General features: G+C 48.8%; 2 protein-coding genes across 3 annotated transcripts in view; one reads left to right on the top strand and one right to left on the bottom strand.

Moving 5' to 3' along the window:
- apba1a (amyloid beta (A4) precursor protein-binding, family A, member 1a) overlaps positions 1-8,180 on the top strand; it is a 56,442-nt gene extending 48,262 nt beyond the window's left edge. Inside the window, exon 14 of the mRNA XM_030105398.1 lies at positions 8,147-8,180. The gene's annotated coding sequence lies outside the window, so the exon portion shown is untranslated. The remainder of the gene's footprint in view (positions 1-8,146) is intronic.
- Positions 1-22,303, bottom strand: part of fam189a2 (family with sequence similarity 189 member A2) — a 39,023-nt gene that overhangs the window by 2,030 nt on the left and 14,690 nt on the right. The window contains exons 2-9 of one of the 2 annotated variants that reach the window (XM_030105252.1): positions 21,993-22,049; positions 16,746-16,856; positions 16,073-16,192; positions 15,196-15,303; positions 8,217-8,350; positions 7,984-8,119; positions 6,730-6,781; positions 1,114-1,245 (exon numbers count right to left, since the gene is read on the bottom strand). In XM_030105252.1, the coding sequence (XP_029961112.1) occupies positions 1,114-1,245; positions 6,730-6,781; positions 7,984-8,119; positions 8,217-8,350; positions 15,196-15,303; positions 16,073-16,192; positions 16,746-16,856; positions 21,993-22,049 (850 nt within the window). The remainder of the gene's footprint in view (positions 1-1,113; positions 1,246-6,729; positions 6,782-7,983; positions 8,120-8,216; positions 8,351-15,195; positions 15,304-16,072; positions 16,193-16,745; positions 16,857-21,992; positions 22,050-22,303) is intronic. The other variant, XM_030105253.1, reaches the window with a different exon arrangement.

Here is a 22,303-nt window from a genome sequence, read left to right as displayed (position 1 = left end):
CCTCTGGAGCAGGTTTCATCCTGGAAGACTGTACATTCCCATGATACTCTTTCCCTCTATTCTGACAAGCATCCCCACAGCCTGATGCTGCCTCCTCCATGCTTCACTGCTGGGACGGTAGTGACCTGGTGACAGGTCCACCACGCTTCCGTGGTACTGGCTTTGTGATGCGTGATACCTGGTTTCCCCCAAACGGAACTCCTTTCATCCACAACAAAGAGTTCAATATTTGTCTCATCGGACCAGAGAAGTCAGTTTTTCCCGGTTTGAAGGTTTCTCAGGTCCATTTTGTCAAACTTCAGTTGGGCTGCCATGTGTCTTGCAGAGGCTTCGTTGCGGCCGCTCTGGCCTGAGGGTTGTCCATCTGGAACGTTCTCCTTTCTCTGCAGAGGAACACTGCAGGTCTGACAGAGTGACCACTGGTTTCTTGGTCAAAACCTGGATCATGCTTTCCGCGTCTGCCTGTCCACTCTGGAGCGAATACGCACCACCGATGTGCACAAGCTACATTTTGGGCTCATATGGCCCATGTTCCATGCATGTGCACTGATCCTCTCATCCTCAGGGAGCTTTTCCGGTGCTCCAGGCTGTTTATCTTTTATTGCAGATTTATAGAAAATAAGCACTTAGATTGTCAGTATATTATCACAGACGGAGCTCCAGCCTGATGGCTTTTCAAAGTTAGCGTCCGACATGGTTTGTTTGCTGTGGCGCTCGGGGACATATGCAAGTGACGCGACCGGCGCAACACAGTCGCAAAATTTGGGCTGTGCGCGGACCCCTATGATGATGAATTTCAGGTCACAGGGACCAATGCGGAACATGGGAAGCATGAACCAGGCTGCTGGCTCCAGATGGGCTGCTCAGCTCTAGGAAGATCCTGTTTGTTCTGAAACTCTCAGAGTCTAGGGATGAAGGAGGCTGCTGAGCTCACTGGGACGTTCAAGGCAGCAGAGACTTTTTGTCCCATTCTACAGATTTGAAGACAAACATGTACACAACACATAAAGCATCCACTTTCCACTTCAACGTTTTCAAAAACTTAAATAGTGATGGTTGAGACTCACTTTTTGGAAATCATGCCTTCAATCCACAATTTATGATCAAACTGACCTTTAGCGGCGAGGTCAATCAGCACCGGGTCACTGTGGGAGCGACACATCCTTCCTCTGCTCCGGGTCGGAGCCACAGCAGGCTGCCGGACCTGAGGCACAGCGCCCGCCGAGCCAGGCACCACCTGGGCGTCTAACAACAGATACGCAGAGCAACAAGTAGAGAATGAGAGAAAAATACACCCATCCTCAAGCAGCCGGAACACTGACCGACGGAGACGGGTCAAACAGAAGTGGTGTGACAATCATGAGAAAATATGGTGGGACTCAGGTGGCACGACGGTTTAATAAGAGCGTGAGTTTGATTCTTTAACTCTTTGTTTGCACGTTCTCCTTAACGCTGTAAGACTTTTCTGGAGCTGATTATCTCCTCCTGACTTATTCAGCAAAAATGCTTATTAAAGGGGAACGGTCGTTTTTACAATCTGGACCTTATTTCACATTCGTCACAACAACATTTACTCACCCGTTTGACTATCGTGTGATTTGCAGTTGGTTCGGAGATAATTAGATGCTCCCATATCCATATAACGGCAGCGGGCGGGGCGCCGACATGCAGCCGTTACAGACGCTCTTTTCTCTTATGTTTGTTGTGGGGTGGTAGATACATGTAAATTTATTAAGTCAGCATCACTGAGTGCTATTGGGAAGTCTGTAAACCGGCTAGATTGAGCAACTCTCCGGGAACTCTGAAGCGATGATGTCATCACACTGCGCCGTGGCGCACATTCATTGTTTGTTTACATGGAAGCAGCGTCTCTGCTCTGCAGTCAGACCACGGCATCTCCATCGGCTTTTTTAGTCAGTCAGAGTTTATTTTCAGCTGGTTGTAACTTTGGTACAATGGTTCCAGTGTGCATATATCCTGCTGTGAAAGTAAAATGACCAGCTGGACGTCACTGAGCTCACAGGCTCCCACTTCGTGACCGGGATTTATTGAAGCTATGGCTAATAGCGCTCAACACGGACCCCAGCATTAAAGTTCAAACTTTACCACATTTGGATTATCGGGTGTGTAGTGCCCACTTCACATCGGAGGACTTCTTCCCAGTTCAGGAAAGAAATGAAGGCCAGAAGATCCAGAGAATGAACCTCAAAAAGAATGCCATTCCAGCGGCTGCAGGAGGAGGACAGGTCGAGGTAACAAGACGCTAACGCTATTTATTTTTTTCTTTCCTAATGTCTCGAGGCTGGATGTTTACTGTTTAGTTCATTTGAGCAACAACAAAGGATGATACAAGTATATCTGTCAATGACAAGAGTTGTACATAAACAGTAAAATATTCTGTACACTGTTGCTCAAAAGGAGTAGGAACAAGTTTATAACATTCTAGCCAACTCTAGACATTAGTAAAGAAAAAAATGAATATTATTAGCGTCTTGTTACCTCGACCTGTTCTCCTCCTGCAGCCGCTGGAATGGCATTCTTTTTGAGGTTCATTCTCTGGATCTTCTGGCCTTCATTTCTTTCCTGAACTGGGAAGAAGTCCTCCGATGTGAAGTGGGCACTACACACCCGATAATCCAAATGTGGTAAAGTTTGAACTTTAATGCTGGGGTCCATGTTGAGCGCTATTAGCCATAGCTTCAATAAATCCCGGTCACGCAGTGGGAGCCTGTGAGCTCAGTGACGTCCAGCTGGTCATTTTACTTTCACAGCAGGATATATGCACACTGGAACCATTGTACCAAAGTTACAACCAGCTGAAAATAAACTCTGACTGCCTAAAAAAGCCGATGGAGATGCCGTGGTCTGACTGCAGAGCAGAGACGCTGCTTCTATGTAAACAAACAATGAATGTGCGCCACGGCGCAGTGTGATGACATCATCGCTTCAGAGTTCCCGGAGAGTTGCTCAATCTAGCCGGTTTACAGACTTCCCAATAGCGCTAAGTGATGCTGACTTAATAAATTTACATGTATCTACCACCCCACAACAAACATAAGAGAAAAGAGCGTCTGTAACGGCTGCATGTCGGCGCCCCGCCCGCTGCCGTTATATGGATATGGGAGGAGCTAATTATCTCCGAACCAACTGCAAATCACACGAAAGTCAAACGGGTGAGTAAATGTTGTTGTGACGAATGTGAAATAAGGTCCAGATTGTAAAAACGACCGTTCCGCTTTAAACTGCCATCGAATAAAAGATTACCACAGGGAAAGTGTGAGACAGGAATGAAAGAAGACATTTGACCCACTGCTCATACTTGATCTACAGTTCACATTTGCAAGTATACAAAGTGCAGGGCTGCACGGTGGCGCAGTGGTTAGCTCTTGCCTCACAGCAAGAAGGTCCTGGGTTCAATTACCGGCCGGGGCTCGGGGCCTTCCTGTGTGGAGTTTGCATGTTCTCCCTGTGTGTGCGTGGGTTCACTCTGGGTTCTCCGGCTTCCTCCCACGGTCCAAAAACATGCATGGTAGGTTAATTGATCAGCCTACATTGCCCCTAGGTGTGAGTGTGAGTGTGAATGGTTGTTCGTCTATCTGTGCCAGCCCTGAGACAGACTGGAGGCCTGTCCAGGGTGACCCCGCCCTCGCCCTCGCCCGCAGAGGCTGGGATTGGCGCCAGCCACCCGCTCCTGAAAAGGAGAAGCGATCTAGAAAATGGATGGATGGATAGATGAATGGACCGGAGTGATGGCCTAGTGCAGCTTCCGCCTCACAACCGGGAGGTTGTGGGTTCGCATCCCGGCCGGGTCATACCAAAGACCTTAAAAATGGTACCTGCTGCCTTCCAGCCAGCTGCTCGGCGTATATAGAATGGGGTAGGGGGTCGAACACACAGAGCTACCAGAAGTCTAACCCCCCCACTGCAGCTTTCACTGCTCACAGGCACTGTGTGGCCTGGGCGGCGCCTAACGCACTTGAGCACAGGGTGACTTTGATGGATGGAAGCACTGTAAGCACACTTGCAGCTTGCTTTGCAACCACATTTGGTCAGTTGCTGTCCAGAAGACCTGCTCACCTGACTCCTGCCCTCCCCAGTCAGCAGGGCTCTCTTCAGGCTGACTGGGTTGCCTGGCCCTACACACAGCCTGCCTGGTAGGCAGCACGCTCGGCATGTTGGAGAAGGGCGGCTTTGGTTGGTTTGGTTCATCCTCATAAGGATAGTAATTCCAGCCTGGCCTCATCCACAGTGGCAGCAGTGCTGGATCTGTCCTACATAAGTATGGCAAACCTGTCCAGGATGTCCACGTCACTCTGTTCCACCGTGAGAGGGTACTGGCTAAGTTTGGTGTTATGTTATAATAACGTTATATCTGTTGGTGCATCATATCATTTTGATAATAAGAATAAGTCGTCATTTACAGGCCTACAGGAAGAGAGAATATCATTTCAAAAGCAAAGGCATGCGTACATACGGCAAAATGCATACATTTTGTGACTTAAAGCGAGGGTAGACGATGTTGTCCAAAAGCACTTTTGTCATTCTGAGTGAAATGCTGCTTGCCCCCTGGAAGAAGCTCATAATGGGGCGTTCCAACCGGACGCGTTGCGTCACGGGCGTCACTGACGCCTCAAAGTTGACGCATGTAAAGTGTGGAATTCGACGCGTGTTCATCTACACACGACGCTTGCAACGCTCGCAACTTGCATCGCTCACTGGCGGGAGTGGGAGGAGCTTCTGTGTCCTGTCTTCATGTTGACAATGGCGGATCCCATCAAGACACTGGCCTGGCTTTATTTAATGAAGAAAGCCAGAAACGGCGTCGTCAGGCGCCTGTGCGACGTTTTCGGGTTCATCCCATCCTGCAGCGGCGTTTGCAATTTGCCGAATTTCACCATTTGCTCCAGGAGCTGCGTGAGGATGAGGTTCGCTTTCAGCGGGACTTCCGCCTCTCCCGGCCCGGTTTGACGACCTTCTGGCCGGCGTCAGCGCTCAGAGTGCTCGTCTGTGATTGGATGACGCTCTGCGTTGACGCTTCCAAAGTTCAATTTTCCCAACTTCAGGCGTTGACGCCTGTGACGCGCGTCGCCAACGCTCGAAAAGCTCGGAAAGCGACGCTCGAAAAGCGCCTGACGCGCGCTCGGTCCGTTGAAGCTCGTCCACCAGAGACTGTGAATGTAAAAGCAACGCCGTGACGCTGGCAACGCATCACCATCAAGAAATTTAATCGTTGCCCAGCACTAGTTTTTTGAAATAGTTAAAGGAGGGTTTTTTGTTCTTCTATTTTTTACAATGTAGATTATATTTTCCCAGCAGAGGAATTATATTGATAACAGTACACAGAGCTGTCTGGATACGTGTTGTAATATAAAATGTCAGAGAGGTCTAAACTCTGTACACTGTTGATCTTGAGAGAAATCCAGTCTCTAACATCACCCTAAGTTGTTTTTGAGAGAGGACAGGAAAAAAATAGATGTTCTAAAGATTCATTTGGTTCATCACAGAATGCATAGGGATTAACTTCAAAGCCAAATCACATAAACACATTTAGACACATTTTAAAATTATTCACAAGAGTTACCCGGTTGGCGATTTCTTAAAAAATAGTGTTTCCTTCACCTTTGGAGGAATTGGCCACTCCATAAAACACTTTTTTTTTTGTTTTTTTTTGTTTTTTCCACGCAGGAAAGATTCTTTATTAAGTTTTTTGCATTATTAAATACAGTCCAACCATAATATACAGAGTTTGAGTTAACATCAGGACCATTAAACTGAAAAATAGGAATACTTCATAAAACACTTTTGAGCTTTTTCCAGTTTTGAACGAGTTTCCACGTCAGAAAATTGTGGATGGATCTGTCTTTTATAATTACAAAACATTCATTGATTTAAATCTCTCGTTCATAAACCTGTTACTAAATCCAGTTGATCTTAGTTTACATCCTTGGACAGACAGCGCAGGCAGCACAGGAACCACACTGGAATATTGTTAGCTGTTTGGAATCAGGTGTATTAATGGGGGTGGGATTGCTTCGCATACTTTGGTAAATTCTGACATTCAAATTAAACTTATTAGTGAAAGTTTGAAAATCCATAGATTTTTTTTAATATAGTGCGTTTTATTCCTCCAGATGAAATCAAAGAGAATGGAGTTTGCTTATTTAATATTACTGTTTGAAATATATAGGTAGATTAGTTTAGAACGCCGCTTTTGAACGGCGTTCAGTTGATAAAAAGCGGCGTTATTTGACACGTAAATAAGTGAGGATTTGTGTCTCTAATAGCCTGCCAGAGTCAACCCGCTGCAGGGCAGCTCAGCGCCGTTCAGCGCCAGCTCCCGGAGAGGAGCTTCTTCCTCTGTCATGTTTAACAGCAGCTTGCGTCCCATTCAGCTGCGCTACCGCCCTCTGCTGGTGAGGAGGGCTTACTAGGCGTGGGATTTTCTTGCTTTGAGTATCGGCGGCTGGCATCGGTAGCCTTCATGAGTCCTTGATACTTTGAAATAAGGTCAGTATCGGCCCGATACCGATACCTGGTACTGGTACTCGCGCATCCCTAGAAATAACTGTTGTGTGAATGAGTGTGAGTGTATGACAGACCTGAACAGGCCGAATCATCAATTGATAAATTAAACAAACTGAAAATAAAGGTCACAGAATCTTTAAATGCATCTAAAGTTATGACTTTTCTGATGAGTTAAGAGGAAAAACATCACTTGTGTCTTCATACCTTCAACAGGAGTCCTTGAAGTCCTGCTGGGGTCCAAGGTCAACTCAATCTCCTGAAACCAACAGATATTGTTCTCCTAAGTAGATGCATATAAAAAACAACCACTGGGATCACTTCATAAATCTCAAATGCATCCTCACTGCAATGTCAACATTGTTATTTTCATACTGTACATCAACTGATTTGCAAATATATATTTTTATGCACAGATGGAGTCTTAATACACTTCATTTTGTTGACTGGTTTCATCATTTAAAATAATTTTAAAATGACCAGGAAACATGTCTGAGGTCAGACAAATTACCAAAAATGACAAAGTCAATAAACTGCACAGACACATTTAAAAAAAATGACACCCACAGAGATAGTGCTGGTTACGAAGATGAACATCCAATACCCACATCGAAGGATCAAAAAGCCATCAAAAAGCAGGAGGTGCCAGAGCAGTTCCCACAGGGAGAGCCGGCTCGTGGCGGCCAAGTGTTCCTGCTGACGTGGCTTTTTGATCCTTGGATGTGGCTCTTCCTGTCATTGTGAAGTGGAACTCACCAAGCGTTGGACTGTTCTCCACTAACAGGGAACGTGAGACTGGTTTAGACCCTGGTGAGACTGGTTAGTTACACCCAACTAGTACTACTGTTACAATAGTAATCCTGACTTGTGTTTTTGTCTCTCATAAGTCACACTGCAATTGTAACAACTTCATCATATTCCACATGTTCACACGATATTGTGCAGTTGTAAACAAATCTAAACAACTCCAGTTTGTATGTACAGAACTAAGGTTCATCTCGCCATCTTTCCCTCTTATCCAGTTCCAGGCCTCGGGGGTCCTCCTGGATTCAGCAGCGCCGTCCAGTCTCTGACTCCATGTGGAGTAAGGCGGAGTAAGGTGGAGTAAGGTGGAGTAAGGTAGAGTAAGGTGGTGTAAGGTGGAGTAAGGTGGAGTAAGGTGGAGTAAGGTGGAGTAAGGTGGTGTAAGGTGGAGTAAGGTGGAGTAAGGTGGAGTAAGGTGGAGTAAGGTGAAGTAAGGTAGAGTAAGGTGGTGTAAGGTGGAGTAAGGTGGAGTAAGGTGGAGTAAGGTGGAGTAAGGTAGAGTAAGGTGGTGTAAGGTGGAGTAAGGTGGTGTAAGGTGGAGTAAGGTGGTGTAAGGTGCTTTAAAAATACTATTTAAACTTTGCATGTTGATCGTACTGATTTGCATTTTGGTTTAAGTCTGAGTTCAAAAAGCAAAGGAACACTTTCTGAAGTTACCTGTGCAGTTCCAGTGGGCGGGGCCACAGCCACAGCCTCGTACGGGGGAGGCGGGTCTAACGGACAGAAGACCTCCACACCTTTGATCCGAGCGCCGTAGATGTGAGGCAGGGGGATCCCGCTGTTCCCCACCATCCTGAAACCCACCAGAGCAGGACCTCAGCACCACACACACACACACACACACACACACACACACACACACACACACACACACAAGAGTGGGATGTTACCGACAAGCCAGGCGAGGAGTGTAGGAGTAGAAAGTGGAGAAGTAGGAGGGAGGAGGGGCCGGGGCCACAAAGTCGTCTGGGTCTGGGACCTCCGGCGGTTCCTCCCGGTTCTCCACACTGGTCCTTGACTCGTCCTGTCACAAAGCAACAGCGCACATCACAGTCATTCAGAAGATAGCTACCAGTTCTCTGGGGTCGGTTCCTTCCTGCTGAAACTGAATAACTGGAAGGTGAATCTATGAATAATCCCATCACATCATATGAGCAGCTTCCAGTGGCACCACAGCACCACAGACGACATCCCAGAGTGCCGAGCCGACCCCTGCTCGCTCTGAGACTCATAAACAGAAGCAGGGATGCAGAGCGGGTCTGCTAGCTAAGCTAGCATAACAACCACACAAGCAGCCCATTCCCAGCATCTTCCTGACCAACGCTAGGCCTTCCGTCCGGAAGACGGACGAACTGGAATTACTACTGGTTAACGACCATCGGATTTGGGATTGCTGTGTGATCATCATCACATAATGACACAGCTGTTCAGCTACCAGGTTGTAGCCTGCACCGCTACAACCGGAACACAGATTCCGGGCAGTGCAGAGGAGGCGGGCTTCGCTTCTATACACATGTGGCAGGATGAGTGAGTTCAGTGTTGGCCTCCGCCTACTGGCTGGGGGCGCTATCAGGGTTTCCCTCAGTGCTTTATAGGCCCGGCGGGCCGCCAGGCTTTACTTGCCCCGCCGCCAGGCTAAGCGTCGCCGTTTGTTTTTTTTTATTGTAAATATGTTTTTTATGAGGCAAAACAGCGATACCAAAGACGGTCTCCAGAGCTTTTAATGGCATCTGGTGATACGGTTGCAATGGCGACACCTTATGGTCGATACGTGAACATACAGGGGGTCAGAGGTGAGGCATGTTTTCATCAGAGAGTCGCAGCAAGTTGATGAGGCAGATGCTAGTTAGCATGGATGTTAGCACGTCGTCAGAGCAGCCCTCTGTGAGCCGCGATGGTAAACATCGAACTAGCGGATTTAATCCAAAATGGTTCGTGTTCTGTCCTCAGAATGATTCACTGTCCAGACGGTGGAACTGCGGTGCTTCTGTTTAATGAACCAGCCACAAACAACATGCTTCATTCCATTCATACACATTCTTCTTCTACTGCTTCACACTGCACTGTACATCTAACAGTAACACTGCGCCCTCTGCTGGACTGAAGGAGGTACTGCTGGACTTCTGCACTGCTGTGAACTCCATAGAAACAACAAATACTTAAAGGTGCATTAAGGAGTTTTACAACCTTAAAAATACTTATTTTCCACCATAAATATGTTCCACATTTTTAATGCTGTGTACAATGAGCCCTGACATATTCATTACCAGTACCTCTAACAGCGCTAAATTGTCACTTGAAAGTCACAGTGCTGGTCCGGCACCAGAGTTTTTTGGGGGAGAATTTGAAAGGAATGACGTAATGCACGCTCCGGCTGGATAGGTTTCATTTTGTCCGCCATTACTCCGCCAGATGCTTAGTGAGCAACAACTGAGCAGGATCTTCCAGAAAGTCAGAACAGACTGGCTTCTAGCACTGCCACAGCTCCACACAGACTCCACCAGGTGGAAGACACTTAAATCTTACTTGAGAGCTACTAAAAGAGCGAGGAAGGAGTCCCCCTCTTCCGTGCACGGGAGCCACAGGGACGAGTTTTACACTAAGCTGCATTACGCCCAAGGCCTGCAGGGGGCGCTGTTTCGCATAAAACGTGCAAACTCCTTAAGGCACCTTTAAAGAACATTAGAATATTAATAACTGTCAGCAATCTAATATTTTTTCAATCATTTTTCTTTAGTTTTTCATTCAAAATGTAGACGAGGTCAGACAGTCCAGCAGAGACCTCTTCAGCCTCAGAGTGATCTGTTTTTACACCTTGATCATGTTTGCACTTTTTTATTTTTAATTTATTTCACCTTTAAATGTGAACAGCAATGGCTGTTTTAAGATTCATTAGGATTTAACTTAATTGAAAACAATTGATATTTATTTTAATTGTATTTAGTTTGTTAAAACTTTATTTAAGATTGTGCCTTTCTGTAAGACTGCATTTAAGTAATGTTAATAAATGCTTACAATAACACAAAATAGTCATAATTTCCAAATTTCTGTCAACTTTTCACTTTTTTTTTTAACATAAACACGGTGGGCTTCTCTAGCAGTCCAACCACTGGGCTCAGCAAGTTTTCTGGGGGAAACCCTGCGCTATAAAAACTCCTTGAACGTCTGTGTCGTCCTCTGGTTCTTGCACTTCCGGGTTGGCTCAGGCTGGTAGCAGGTAAAGGCTACTTCCCCTTCTATGAAATACATCGTATTGGTCCTGATGAAAGTCCTGCAGTATCGCGATGGCTCCGGGGGAGCGCGTCAAGCGCGTGCTGCAGCAGCTGTAGATCGGGCGCGTGGGTCCCGACGGTCCGGTGCTGGTCTGAGCATTTGCCCCGCTAACGGATGTAGGAAGCGGTATGTTGTTGAGGTAACTAATCAACAGGTGTGCAGGCTGTAACAAACCCTTTTCATTTATTAGGTTCTGCCCTGTTCCAGCCCCGTTTCCAGCGCAGGCACACCTCGGCTGCCTCCTGGAGCTGCTGTCTCGTTAAATGTTTGTCCTGTGTCGTCTTGATACGGCGGCGTGTTGGTGTCGGTCAAACCAACTGCGCACGGGACGTTGGACTGAAATGAAGCGCTCGCTTGTAAATTAAGTGTATTTTAAAACGATTATTTAAACGAACCCAACTAATAAGAAAATAAATTATTTTCAATTTGGAACCTCTGTACTCCTTTTGTCAACCAGTGAACCTGTGTGTCGTTCTGGGTTACTGTGAGAGCTAAAGGGAACGACTACGATCTTCCAAATTGACCTCACACCCCACTCTGCTACACAAACAATGACTGGTGTACGAACTGCAGAATCATTTACACACACTGCTGTCCAGATCTTATCAGTACTGTGCAGACCGTCCCTCCCGCCCAGAGAACTCACTGTTGTTATGATAACAGCTGCATACATCCCACCGATGCTAATGCTAGCACAGCCCTCTCCCTGATGCATGATGCTACCACCAGGCAGAGGAAGGCTCATCCACAAGGAGCCTAGCAGGGGATTTCAACAAAGCCTGCTCAAAGACTGTTCTCCCCAGATTTGTGCAATATCTGTGATGTCCCACCAGAGAGGACACTCTGGACGACCTAAAGCATGCCTATAGGACTGTTTCCCTCCCTCACCTGGACAAGTCTGACCATCTCTCCTTGCTTCTTGCATACTCCACCACTGGGAGGAAAAGCAAGCCTGAAATTAAGCTCGTCAAAGTCTGACCAGAGAGTCCCTCCACCAGCTGCAGGACTGCCTCCAGAACACAGAATGGTCTAAATCTGACCATCTGGAGCCGGATGAGGCACTGATGCTGTGGAATACCAGCCACTGTACAGACACTGTCCCGAGAAAGAAGCGGATCCGGGTCTATTCTAACCAGAAACCAAGAAGGCTCTTCTGAGGGCCCAAAACGCTGCTTTAAATCAGGCAACAGAGCTTTGTAGAGGTCATCCTGGGCTGACCTCAGGACAGGCATCACGGCTGCAAAGCTGGAGGACAGGAGGAAAGTAGAGTCACAGCTCAAAAACAAAGGCTGTCGGCGGGGACGGCAGGGCATCCGGTGTCTGAGGAACTATAGAAGAACCCCGTCAGCAACCACCATCACGGACGCCCAGCTAGCAGACGACTTCAACCACGTCTTCACCTGCTTTGGCTCATCAAGACCAGTCACTCCGAGGGCCCCCTGCCAGCCCTCCAGCTCTCAACTCCTCTCCCTTCAGAACCTCCAGTGAGGAGAGCACTGCAGGTCGTGAACCCCGGAAGGCCGCCGTCAGGACCGGCCGTCAGGACCGGCTGTCAGCGGTCCTGACAGGAACATTCAGCTCCTCCCTGCTGCTTTTCCAGCCTGTCTGAAAGCAGCCGCCATCATCCCGGGTCCTAACCCCCAATTTCCACCGCACGCCAAAGCGCCGCGCCGCACAGCGCCACGCTCTTCAATCAAACTGCGCAGCACTGAGACCCATTTCACTTCTGTCAGACCATTTCCACTGCAGGCGCTGCGAAGCGCCGGCGCCGTGTCCCTGAAGCATCGCCGTGCCCCTGAAGCGCCGGCGCCGTGTCCCTGAAGCATCGCCGTGTCCCTGAAGCGCCGCCGTGTCCCTGAAGCGCCGGCGCCGTGTCCCTGAAGCATCGCCGTGTCCCTGAAGCGCCGCCGTGTCCCTGAAGCGCCGGCGCCGTGTCCCTGAAGCATCGCCGTGCCCCTGAAGCGCCGGCGCCGTGTCCCTGAAGCATCGCCGTGTCCCTGAAGCATCGCCGTGCCCCTGAAGCGCCGGCGCCGTGTCCCTGAAGCATCGCCGTGCCCCTGAAGCGCCGCCGTGTCCCTGAAGCGCCGGCGCCGTGTCCCTGAACCACCGCCGTGTCCCTGAAGCACCGCCGTGTCCCTGAAGCGCCGGCGCCGTGTCCCTGAAGCGCCGCCGTGTCCCTGAAGCACCGCCGTGTCCCTGAAGCGCCGGCGCCGTGTCCCTGAAGCATCGCCGTGCCCCTGAAGCATCGCCGTGCCCCTGAAGCGCCGCCGTGTCCCTGAAGTGCTGGCGCCGTGTCCCTGAAGCGCCGGCGCCGTGTCCCTGAAGCGCCGCCGTGTCCCTGAAGCGCCGGCGCCGTGTCCCTGAAGCATCGCCGTGCCCCTGAAGCGCCGCCGTGTCCCTGAAGTGCTGGCGCCGTGTCCCTGAAGCGCCGGCGCCGTGTCCCTGAAGCGCCGCCGTGTCCCTGAAGCACCGCCGTGTCCCTGAAGCGCCGGCGCCGTGTCCCTGAAGCGCCGCCGTGCCCCTGAAGCGCCGCCGTGTCCCTGAAGCGCCGGCGCCGTGTCCCTGAAGCACCGCCGTGTCCCTGAAGCACCGCCGTGTCCCTGAAGCACCGGCGCCGTGTCCCTGAAGCGCCGGTGCCAAGTCCCTGAAGCGCCGCCGTGTCCCTGAAGCGCCGGCGCCGTGTCCCTGAAGCACCGCCGTGTCCCTGAAGCACCGCCGTGTCCCTGAAGCGCCGGCGCCGTGTCCCTGAAGCACCGCCGTGTCCCTGAAGCACCGCCGTGTCCCTGAAGCGCCGGCGCCGTGTCCCTGAAGCGCCGGTGCCAAGTCCCTGAAGCGCCGCCGTGTCCCTTAAGCGCCGTGTCCCTGAAGCACCGCCGTGTCCCTGAAGCACTGGCGCCGTGTCCCTGAAGCGCCGCCGTGTCCCTGAAGCGCCGGCGCCATGTCCCTGAAGCGCCGGTGCCAAGTCCCTGAAGCGCCGTGTCCCTGAAGCACCGCCGTTTCCCTGAAGCGCCGGCGCTGGTGATTCGCTTCAGCTCTATTTTCTGCCCTCGTAAATTCACTGTTGTTGAGAAAGCACCAGACAGGAAGTTAAACCGGAACTTTCAAAATAAAACAAAATGCATGACCTCTCGGATGCATTTTTTTCCTATCTGCTGTCATCACGCCGCCTCGTGAGGCACAAGCATCAGGCCAACACGGCCCCAGAAAGAAGCAAACGCGGAAATTACCGTTTTTTTTTATAAAGAACGTACCACACAAAATTAACCCCTGCATGAAGAAAAGCACTCAATCGACCTCACGACAGAAACCATCTCCTCAGTTATGCTGGAAGTGTAACTCAGAGCAGTGTGGCTGGACGGGAGAGCCACCCTGGAGAAGTGAATGAGTTGTGGTTTGTTTGTTTTCTGTTTATATGGTGTGTTGTTGTCGTGTGACATGGAGAGACGAGAGCCTCTCCGAGGAGCAGCTCCCCCTCCGGACGGCGCTAGGAGCAAGACGGCGGTGAACATGGGAAAGAGATGATCGGGGGTCGTGGCTCTGATGTTCACGAGCTCTTGTCTGGTGTAAGAGGTCCCAGAATGCAAACAAAAAACTAAGTTAACGAAGAAACTGAGGAAAACGAGAGCGCCCCGGTGCACCGCAGCAGCCAGCGGCGGCGCCATCTTGAACACCAGGTCTGGTTTGCTGCTTGCTCTGCAGCTGCCAGGAAGGCCCTGCAGAGACCAGAACCGCTGGAAAAAACCACAGGAAGCCCTCTGCCCCCCCTTGAGAACGTTGCCAGCTCACGCTGCCTCAACAGAGCAAAACAACTTCCAGCAGACAGCATCCTGCTACCGCCAGCGCAGAGACTCAGGCTGAAGAACAGTTTTTACCGTCGGGCCATCAGAGTCCTGAACCCTGCGTATCGTCCACTGTTGCTCGACCTCACTTGTATTCCTCACTGTCCTCCTTTATTTCACTAATATATTGTTTTGTTCATGTGTGTTGTTTTGTTGTGTTAGTATTTCCTTTCTATATCATTCCTGCCGTCCAGCTGACCGTTCAGGACCTGTCTCAGGAGCCTTTCGGCTGTGGCTGACCTCCGGGCTGCCTTCTGTTTGCTGCGACAGCAGCACACCATGTTTTCTGATTTCGTCCATACTTCTTCTTGCTCCAGTAGCCAACTCCTCATCGGGATGTCCTGGTTCCACAACGCCTGACGCGAGCCTTGTTAACCCGGGCGACGTTCAAGCCGGTACGACTATCGGTCTGTGTAGCGCTCATTGTTGAGGCGTACGGCAAAGGGCCCACCTGGTCGGGTCCGGGGCCTGAACACATGACCCTCCGTTCCAAAAGCCAATGTGTATTCTTAGGAACAATGTCGTCGTCCTCTGGGATTTCTTCTCAGTGCTGCCCACATGATTTCACAGAATTCATCTGGCTTCTGAAGCAGACATGCAGACCGGGACAGCATGCAGAACTCAGCACCAAACCCTCAGAGGAGGTGTCAGCATGAAGCTCAGAACAGTGTTTAACTGCAGAATGCTGAAACCGTCAGGGCCAGTAGACAGCTGATGCTTTGCAGGTTTGTTCCAACATGAACTGGTGTGCACGTACCGTGCACGGTGCTCTGGCAGTGAAGATCTGCAGGTATCTCAGCGCGGCTGCCATCAGGCACACGGCGGTGGTCAGAGCGTTCAGAGCGCACAGGGCGAACAGAACCTTCTGGAAGAAGGAAAGAAGACAGTCAGGTAGAGCGCTGCATTCTGAACGCTGATGGCTGAAAAACACACAACACACACCAACTCAGACACACAACACGGCTGAAGGAAAACCTCTGGAAGTCACGTTTGATGACGAAGACCTGGAATATGGAGCATAAAGGATCTGATACTCTTCCAAAATGTGATGAACAACTTGAAATATTCCCCAAAAAGTGCAACCTCAGGCTGTTTTCACACCAGCAGAGTCCGGGACTCGGTTCTTTTTAGTGGGGTCAGCAGAGTCTCCTGCTCCCTTTGGTGGACCAAACGCCTGGTTAGCTGCAGACTAGTGGCTAGCGGCTAACGGCTAACCACAAACAATCGTAATTTATAGTTTTCTGACCATCTATCAGTGAGCGCTCGCTCTTCCTCACGTCTGACCTCTGACCTCCAGACAGTCTCAAACGCAACTTTGTGCGTTTGCTTCTTCTGACTTGCTTTCTTTATTTTGCTACTCGAACACATTGTGCTCCCCGCCACGTCCTCACTGCAGCTGCTGGAAAATCCACTCCCAGACAGCCAGAGTCACCCAGAACATCTGGATCTTTCATCAGAAGAGCGTTCTCCCAGAAAGCTCTGAGGTGGTCTAAGGTCTGGATCAACCAGGGCTGTGTGAAAGCACCCTGAGTCTTTACAAGGTGAGGATTGACCCCCCCCCCGGGGGCTCATGAGCCTCGGTGTGGCACCTTCACTGCTAACAGAGACTGAGTGTCCGGCTGACGGTTGAATACCTTGAGCAGGATCCTCATGGTGCTGCAGGAGTGAGCCGGGTGCAGCTCCAGAACCTTCTCCTCCGAACATTTGGAGGCAGGAGCGAGGGAGCAGCAGTAACACACATCTCCAGCCTCACTCTGACAAACACACAGCCACACACACCAACACGGAGGAAACACCGTCAAGAGAGGCTGGAGACAGAGTTTGACCCTGAAGGTTTGAAGCATTCACAGTTGGATGATAATGTCAAGACAATGCGTTTGTTCAGTTCTGCCATAAAAGTCTGTGTAACATAAAACTGTAATCTTTAAGGAAAATTAATGAAAAAAATACAAGTGAATAATTGAAATAAAATTTAAAGTAACACTTTACTTGAAGCCCCCGGTATAACACATTATAAGTAGTTATAAACACTCCGAAATAATCACAATGTTTTGTAACTCGCTGTACAGCACAGGGTTAGGGTTAGTGCTATGATGGCATTATAATGCTTTATAAATGTGTTTATAATGTGTTATACAGGGGGCTTCAAGTAAAGTGTTACCAAAATTAAACTTTGACGAAACAATAATAAAACATGTTCACCACTGATCCGATTGAACAATGTGATTAGAGGATTAATAACCCAACTGTGCACACAGCACCACCTCCTGGAGAAGGGAGGTAGAGCAGATCCAGAATCAGCCTCACCAGCTGGCAGCTGGTCATACTGGAAACCAGCTGAGCTCCCTGACAGCAGAGGATGAATCCAGCCAGGTTCAGGAGCACACACACCACTGAGAGCAGCACAAACACGTTGACCTGCAGAGACGACATTAGCATGACACAGGGACAACCCTGCTGCTGATCAAACCTACCTCTGTATTGGTTTGTTCCTGTTGTGTGTTTCTATAACCATATCGATAAATTCTATTAGGACTCTCAAAATTAGCATAATAAAAACGAGTTAATTCAAATTCCTAATGATGTCACTAATTTATTTGACCAGCGATGAACTCGCACACGCTTTGTGACCCTCGTCTCGCACCGTAGTGGGAAACAGAGGTATGTGATGTGATACTGCACACTCCTGCGTTATGCACCGTAGCAGTGATCTGCCAAAACAAAAGAAGAAGAGGGAGAAGCACTTTGAAAAAATCAGGCATAACACGTTGTGCGTGGCAGCGAGTGGCCTTCCACAATCCTGAGAGTAAATCAAAAAATGTGCCATCGATTTGCGATTAATCAAGAGTTAACTATGAACAGTCATCCAAATAATCACCAATAAATATTTGACTCGATTGACAGCCCTAATTTCTAAGTAACTTTCAGCACATCGTGAGGACGTTTCTGTTTCCTGGGGTCGGTCTGGCTCCGTATCCTTTAACTCCAACTTGTTTTGAATGGGAAACAAACATCAATGCAACACCAAAGTGCAGGTGATGCACCTGGTAAGTTCAAGATCTGAATGTCATACGAGGGGGGACCCAAAAGAAACCGGACTGTGGTTATAACTTCTTAGTTTTTTAATTTTCACATTTAATCAAAGCTGTCACCTTCACAGTCCTCTCCTTCGGCTGAATCCAGCGCTGCAGCCGGGTTTCCACTGCTCAGAACAGTCAGCATGCTGCTGCGGAACGGTCCCTTTAAGAGCGTCCTTCGATTGTTTTTGCACCTCTTCCACGTCATCAAAGCTCCGCCCCTTCAGTTCCGTGTTCATTCTTGGGAAGAGACAGAAGTCTGACGGGGCTAAATGGAGGGGATACGGTGGATGGAGCAGCAGGGCCATGCCGTTTTTCACCAGGAGCTGTTTTACCGCAGAGCCTTGTGGGTAAAACAGTCCCCCCTCTCCCACAGCGCCGCCGCTTCAGCCTGACCGCCTCCCGGAGCGCCGCAGCAGGGAGGATCTTCCAGACAGCCTCCATCGTCCTCCAGCTGCCTTTCAGCTCCTGGCACATGTCCACCCAGCCTGGTTCTGCTCCTGGTTCAGAGGCCCCGGAGCATTCTGGGATTTTTCGAAGAAGGGGGGGGGACTGTAGTAACAAACACTGGCTGTGAGCTGCCTGTGTGTTTTTGGGAGGTGACATTTTTCACAGTGATGCTTAAGGCTATGCTGTAGCGACATATAACAAAAGTCTGGAATCATTCTTGGTTTTTTGTTCTATAACCACAGTCCGGTAACTTTTGGGTCCTCCCTCGTTTTCATCCTTAGCACAGAGTGTTGATCCTGTTGAGAGGATACAGTGGACATAAAATGTCTTCACACTCCTGTTCAAATGCCAGGTTTTCATGATGTAGAAAAATAACAGCAAGACAAATAATTTCACAACTTTTTCTACTTTTTTTGTACCGTGGAATTGAAAAAAACTAAAACCTTTAAAAGGGAAAACTGTAAAATAATTTAAAAAAAACTGAAAAAACCTGGTTGCATAAATGTGAACACCCTGAAACTAACACTGCAGCAGCAGCTCTGGCTTTTATTGCAGCGCTCCGTCTGTTCGGCCGCGGCCTCTCAGTGTGGAGCATCTTCATCTGTCAGTATCTGCCCACTCGTCTTTGCCAAACCGCTCCAGATGTGCCAGACTGCGAGGATGTCCTGAGCACAGCCCTCTGCAGATCAGCCTCAGCTGTTGGATGGGTCGAGGCCTGGACTCTGGCGGGCCGGTCTAAAGCCTTCATCTGATTCCGGTGAAGCCGTCCTTTTGTTGGTTTGATGTGAGCTTTGGGTCGTTGTCGTGATGAAAGATGAAGCTCCTCTTCGTCTTCAGCTTTCGAACAGAAGGCTGAAGGTTGTGTGCCAACACTGACTGGTATTCTGGACTGCTCATAGTTCCATCCACCCTGACTAAGAACCCAGTTCCAGTCCCAAAGCATGATGCTGCCACCGCCATGCTTCACTGTAGCTGTGGTGTTGTTTTGGTGATGTGCAGTGTTGTTTCTGCGCCAAATGGACCTTTTGGAATTAAGTCCAAAAAGTGCAGCCTTGGTTTCATCAGACCAGAACACATTTTCCCACGTGTTTGGAAGATTTCACGTCTTCTTGCAAAATGAAGCCGTGCTTGGATGTTTTTCTTTGTAAGATAAGGCGTCCGTCTCGCCACCCTGCCCCATGGCCCAGACCAGCCGTTACCAACGTCCAGGTGACCTTTGGGGCTTGCCCAGCAGCCCTTGAAGGTATTTCCTAGCACCAGCAGCAGCTCCTCAGTGCTGCTGCTGGCCTCTCTGCAGCCTCGATGACAAGCTGTCTTCTCGTCTTATCATCAGTTTTGGACGGACGTCCTGTTCTTGGTAAAGTCACTGTTGTGCCGTATTTTCTCCACTCGATGATGACGGTCTGCACTGTGCTCCGTGGTATTTTTAATCCCTTGGAAATTCTTCTGTAGCCTTCAGCTGACTGATATCTCTGAATAATGAGACCCTCTGATGCTGGAAGCTCTCTGGACCACGGCTGGTGCTGGAAGATGTTAGGAGAACCCTACTGGAACAGCTGAACTTTATTTGGGGCAGATCAGAGGAACTTTAATGTTGACTCCAGTTCAACCTGAGTTTGACAGCAGCTGGTTAATTCTGAACTCTGCCTCATCCCCAGGTATAAAAGGGTGTGCACACTGAGGCAACCACTTTTTCTCAGTTTTTTATTTTTACTTCACCTCCCTGAGATTTCTGCTTGTTTTCTCAACTGCGCTATAAAGGTCGTAGGTCACATTAAAGATGAAAAAAGTTGTGAGATTATTTGTCTTGGCGTTATTTTTTCCCATCATGAAAACCTGGCATACCAACAGGGGTGTGAAGACTTTAATATCCACTGCTAGTTCTAATATCACAGAAAGGCAGAACTGCCACAATGAATAAATAGAATTTCTGAGTTTCATCTTATTATGAGAGAGTTTTCTGATTATCATTCACAAATTCTGCAAGCACTCAGCGGTAAAGAAAGAAGATGAATTAATTCCCACATTCCGACATCAATAACTCCAAAGACATCATCAACAAACAAACAACGCCGGTTTCCCATCAGAGTGAAGTGGACAATATGCTACAAGCTTAATCCAAAGCACCTGTCCTTCAAGCAGCAGAAATAACAGTCCACACACACACACACACACACACACACACACACACACACACACACACCAATCAGTGTTCTGTAGCTGCTCTCCATGGAGCTCTGGGACTCTGTCTCTCTTTCTTTAGACTCCTTCAAAATGGTTCAAAAAGGAAAGAACAATACAAAAGGTGTTTTCTCTCCTGGGAGGAAGTGTACCCGCCTCTGAAACAGCCTCATCCTCTGAAGCTTCCTCCGCTGACGCCACAGGCTCACACTAGCAAGAGCGCTAGCTCAGTGCGCAGCTAGCTTAATTATTGATACAAAATCTGGAAATAAATAGGTTTTTTCACAGAATCTATTTTTTCTATTAACAAACTTATTAGAGGGGGTAAAATTACAACAGTTTTTATGACACTTTGGGTTCCTTGTTCGGTGTCATCAGCTCTTTAACATCTACGTATTTCCAAGTCGCTCATTAGAACGAGTGAGCTAACACAGCTATAGCTAAAAGCTACAGATGTCACATTGTCTGTGCAGAACAGGCCTGAGTTCTTCCCTCTGATGGACCACCTCAACTGGAGGTTTGAATTATTTGTTCAACCTGAATTAAAATTGAACTTTGCAGTCCTGGATTAACCAGACTGGTGACCGTCCACAGAATATTTCCTTCATCACATCACAGCTTCATCAAGGAATCCAAACTACCGTAAATCCTCTAATAATGACCTGTATTCCATTAAAGGACCTATATCATGCAAAATCCACTTTTTTAAGGTTTTAAGCATGCCACAAAGTTGATTTCCCTTTAAAACCACCCCCAAAAGGCTATTTTCCTTCTTCCACGCATGTCTGAGTGATCTCTTCAGTCTGCTGCTCTCTACAGCAGCCCCTCCCTTCAGGGAGAAAACAGCTCTTGAAACTCTTCAAACCTAAGTACGTCACAGAAGTTGAACTCCTCCCACCACTCTTCTCCCACCCCACCCCCACTCAGACAACAGCCCACTCTCCTCTGACCAGCAGCAGCTGATTTGCATTTTCCACTGAGGAGACCCCCCCCCCCCCCCCAGGCCCTCGGCAATCAGCGTTGCCGCTTTTTATATCTCCGATTACGGAGATAAACTTTAACCATCGTCTGAAAGCAACAGGCAAGAGTCGTGGTGAGTTTCTAACAGGAAAAGATGTTTTCGCGTGTCTTTGCTAAAGAGCTAAAGCTCTAGACAAGCTAACGCATGACGTATTTGTTTTGAAGCTCTGATTGGTTGAAGTAGCTGTCAGTCAGTCCACAGGGGGAGAGGCGGGATTTTCAGTGAAACGGAGCGTTTTCTCTTCCGGGTTTCAGAATTAGCCCCAGAAAATCTTTTATTTCACACAAAATGACTTTTCCTTAGCGCCAAAAATAAACTGTTACCATATTAATGCCAATAATGGGGTGTGGACGAGCTAAAAAAGCAGGATACAGCCCCTTCAAAAGCCTGTCCTTTAATGACCGGGTGCATCTTTGAAGAAAGCTCATAAAAGCCGCCCCCCTATACAAGCATGTTTTTTTGTCTTCCCTTTTTCTCTGTGAAGCGCTACGGCGCTGTACTGACAGTAGTCTGTGCTACAGCGCCGGTCCTCCTGGTGTGGTGACTGTGTGTATTACACGCATCCGGTAAAAATGGTGGAGGGGCAGAAAACATTAAACTCAATGTTGAGATTTAATTTTTTCACATCGACTGAAAAAATAAATGAGCTCAGTACATTTTATTGGGTTCAAACTGACACAAAAGAGCTTCCTGCTCTTTTTGAAAATTTTAAAATACAAGCCTCTCTCTTATACATGCCTCCTTCCTTTAAAAGCCTGGTGCAGCTACAGTTGAGAGAAATAAAAGCCCCGGCTGCTAGAAGAGGATTTACAGTATTTCTCTTACCAGTAGAAGCATGGGCTTTCTCCATGTGGTGAGGCCGACGATGCCGGACAGAATGACCTGGAAGACATGGAGGACAGCAACGCTGAAGTCGAGCAGGGCTACTCAGCTGCAGGCCTGCCCGTTCCAGCTCTCTCCCAGGCGCAGCACACCTGATTGCATCAAGGGTTTATGGGGCTTTTACAAGCATCGATTCAAGTGAGGTGTACCGAAGCAGGCATAGAGCTAAAACATGCAGGACTGCAGCCCAGACCAGGGTTGAGTGGTCCTGATGTAGACCAACACTGTGCTGGAAAGACAACCACATAAAGATT

This window comes from Salarias fasciatus, chromosome 12 (assembly GCF_902148845.1).
Source record: "Salarias fasciatus chromosome 12, fSalaFa1.1, whole genome shotgun sequence".
NCBI lineage: Eukaryota > Metazoa > Chordata > Actinopteri > Blenniiformes > Blenniidae > Salarias > Salarias fasciatus.
This window is presented reverse-complemented; position numbering and strand designations above follow the sequence as displayed.